Consider the following 3,354-nt stretch of genomic DNA (forward strand, 5'->3'; position numbering starts at 1 on the left):
TATATATATATATATATTATATTATATATATATATATATGTATTTCATGAATGAATACATCATGGTATGTGTGTATGAACCTTCTATACATGACCCGGCTCATCATCAGGCAGGCTACTCCTTATTAAGAAAAGGGTCAAGGTAGTCTTTCATTAGGCACACCATTCAGAAAACGCTTTCAGCCACAGTTTGCCCATAAACCGTAGAGTGTGCCAATCTCTCCTCGTTCACCTTACACTGCTTCATGTCTGTGTGTCTTTGTCTCACCATTTCTCTGATTCTCTTTCAGCTGTGGCTTCCCTGATGCATCCTACCTTTCTTTGGTAAGGCAACAGCTCGAGAAGAAAGGCATCAAGTGAGCCACGCTTACCGAGTGAAGACAACATGCCCACACTTCCCTGTTCCCACTTCAAACTCCATGAAAACCATTCAACTAAGTCAACCATTATCTTCCAGATCATTCGAAAATTTTGACAAAAACAGAAAATGAAGGTAAAGAACATAAGTCAAAGACAACCATGCCACCACTGCTCCTCCTCCTCCTCCTCCTCCAGCACCACTACTACTACTACTACTACTACTACTACTACTACTACTACTACAATAAGATAAACACAAATAGTAATGATCAAAAGAAAACAAAACTATTAAACATTAAAGCAATAAATACACACAAAAGAACAAATCACAATTACATAGAGCCCCCTCAACCACCACCTCCTCCACCGCTCTCTCTCTCTCTCTCTCTCTCTCTAGCTATACACACATACACACACACACATTCACCTGGCCTTCTCATTTTCTCATACATTTCATTCTCCTCCTCTTTATACTCTTCTTACACCCTCCTCTTCGTTTCATTCCTCTCTCTCTCTCTCTCTCCCCCCACCTGTTTCTTCCATGTATCTAACATCACTAAAACATCCCCCCCCACCGCCAATCTGCTCCCCATCCTATCACACCATTACATGTCTTTTAACAAGGAAATTACTGCTACAACGAAAACACAGAAAAAAAATATAATAAAGAAACAAACCACTCAAATCAGGAAGAACAGGTGGGGGGGGGCGAATTGCCACAGAAGACCAGCCCCTAACCCTTATCACACAGCAAATGGTTGATGGAGGAGGAAAAAAAAGAGGGGGAGTGACTGAAAAAAAATGAAGGAAATGAAGAGGACAGGAAGAAAAATGGAAATAAAAATCATTGGATGACAAATGAGTTAATTAGAAATAAAAGAATTCCAATTAACTAACGAGACATTTTATAAAGAAAAGAAATGGAAAAGGAAAATAATTATGACAATGATGACGATGTCTTATTTGCCAGAAGGGCAATGGGACGTGACAAGGAGCAGTAAAGGTTTTATGCTGAGCAAATCATGAAAAATCTCAAAAACAAGCAGGCATAGAAAAAGGTAATCTATGCCCTAAAAGATGGGGAAGGCACTTAGGGCCAAACAAAGAACCCCAAAGATCCAGAATTACACTGAGTACAAAGGGGCAACTGCCCTTCTCCCATCTCTGTTCTCTGGCATACAGGTTAAATAATAATAGTAATAATGATGATGATGATGATGATATCATTATTATGTTTATTATAACAATGTTAATATCATTTTTGTTTTCTTATTTTTAAAATCCGCATACATTGTATAACATTGAATACGACAGAAAGACAACTTGTGTGTGACCGTCTCTGTACGAAGGTGGAGTCATGTGTGTGCTTAAGCATGCATATATATATATGTGTGTGTTTATGTGTGTGTGTGTGTGTATATATATATATACACATGTACATGTATACATAAATATGCATACATACATATATACACAGATGTGCATACATACACATGTACAGACATACATATATGGTCATTTTAAAGGCCTTGTGCAATTTTAAATTTCAATAACTTTTTATTGAGAATAGAATTAATTTATAATTGAGGTGTGAGACATCTAGTTTAGCTTCTTTAATTCAAACATATATCTGTTTATTAGGTTAAAAAAGAAAAAAGAATAATTACTTCAACTTCATTTAATGGTGACGTTAAAAACAAACTGTTATTTATTCCATTCTATCTCATTCTCTAGATGACTTTGGGGTGAGGATAACAAATGTGATTCCAGGCATAACTGAAAATATGCTGGGAAATGTGTTTCTAGAACTTTCCAGGGCCACCTCTCTCTATTTGCATTATTGGAAGACATGCTGAAACAATCTCAAGAAGATTCATTAAGATCAGATTAATTCTGCCATTTATGCAACTAAACTTGTACTCAATTAAATTTGCACAAAACTTTTATAACCGACCCCTTTATACAGTGTGTGTGTGTGTGTGTATGTGCATCCGTGCATGTATGTGCATGTGTGTGTGAAAATAAGTTAGGTTTTTCTTTAAACAAGTACAGAAGGAGAGGTATAAAGAAAAGAAATTGAAAAAGTTTTTAAAAAGATTTATTTCCATTCAGTTAATCAGTTTCTCAATTTCATGGTTTTTAAAAGTCATCTGAGATGGAGAGAGTTTGGACCATGATAGAATTGTCTCAACTGTTGGCATCCATTCATCTATCTTTGAGAGTCAGAAGAAATATGCCAGAACTCCAACTCCCTTCCAGTTCACACAACTGTAAAAACTGTCAAATGCAAACTAATTCTTTTAAAGATTCCTGGTGCATTTTAAGTTTCTTTTCTTGATAGATGTATATACACACGCACACACACACACACAAAACACATACACACACACATGCACAAACACACATACACACACACACACACATACACACACACACACACACACACACACACACACACACACACACACACACACACACACACACACACACACACACACACACAATCACAGAAATGGAAGAGCAGCTTCTCTTTAAGATATCTTTTATTAAAACAAACATTTTGTTCGAATGCAGTAGTTTCCGTGATTCCTTCATATATTTACTGGTCTGTCTGTCTGTATGGCTGTCGCGTGAGTGGTGCAATGGCATCATCTGCCAGGAGGAGGTGGGAATCACCAACAAATGGTGGATGCAACAATGTGCTGTCACAGCGCCTGCCCCCTATACTTCTACTTCTACTACCTCCCATACTTTAGTAGGTATTTAAAATGTCACAGTTCCTAAATTCTTCTTCTAGTTCCATAGTTAGACGCCTTTAACTTCAGAAATAGCCACTTGTATGGGGCTGGCTCTTTTGGGTGAATCACACTTTTCCCTAAAACTATATATATATGTATATATATATATATAATGCATATATGTATTTATATCTTTTTTTTATTTTTGTTTAATAAGGAACACTCCACATTCGATATATTGTATTATTTTAATTGAT

At 36.4% G+C, this 3,354-nt stretch overlaps 1 protein-coding gene across 1 annotated transcript in view; it reads left to right on the forward strand.

Annotated features, from left to right (window-relative positions):
- LOC106878006 (uncharacterized) overlaps positions 1-2,846 on the forward strand; it is a 172,732-nt gene extending 169,886 nt beyond the window's left edge. The window contains exon 8 of the mRNA XM_052972897.1: positions 290-2,846. Within this exon, the coding sequence (XP_052828857.1) occupies positions 290-359 (70 nt within the window). The 3' untranslated portion in view covers positions 360-2,846. The remainder of the gene's footprint in view (positions 1-289) is intronic.
- Positions 2,847-3,354: the final 508 nt, after the last annotated feature.

The sequence above is a fragment of the Octopus bimaculoides genome, chromosome 14, assembly GCF_001194135.2.
Source record: "Octopus bimaculoides isolate UCB-OBI-ISO-001 chromosome 14, ASM119413v2, whole genome shotgun sequence".
NCBI classification, from domain to species: domain Eukaryota; kingdom Metazoa; phylum Mollusca; class Cephalopoda; order Octopoda; family Octopodidae; genus Octopus; species Octopus bimaculoides.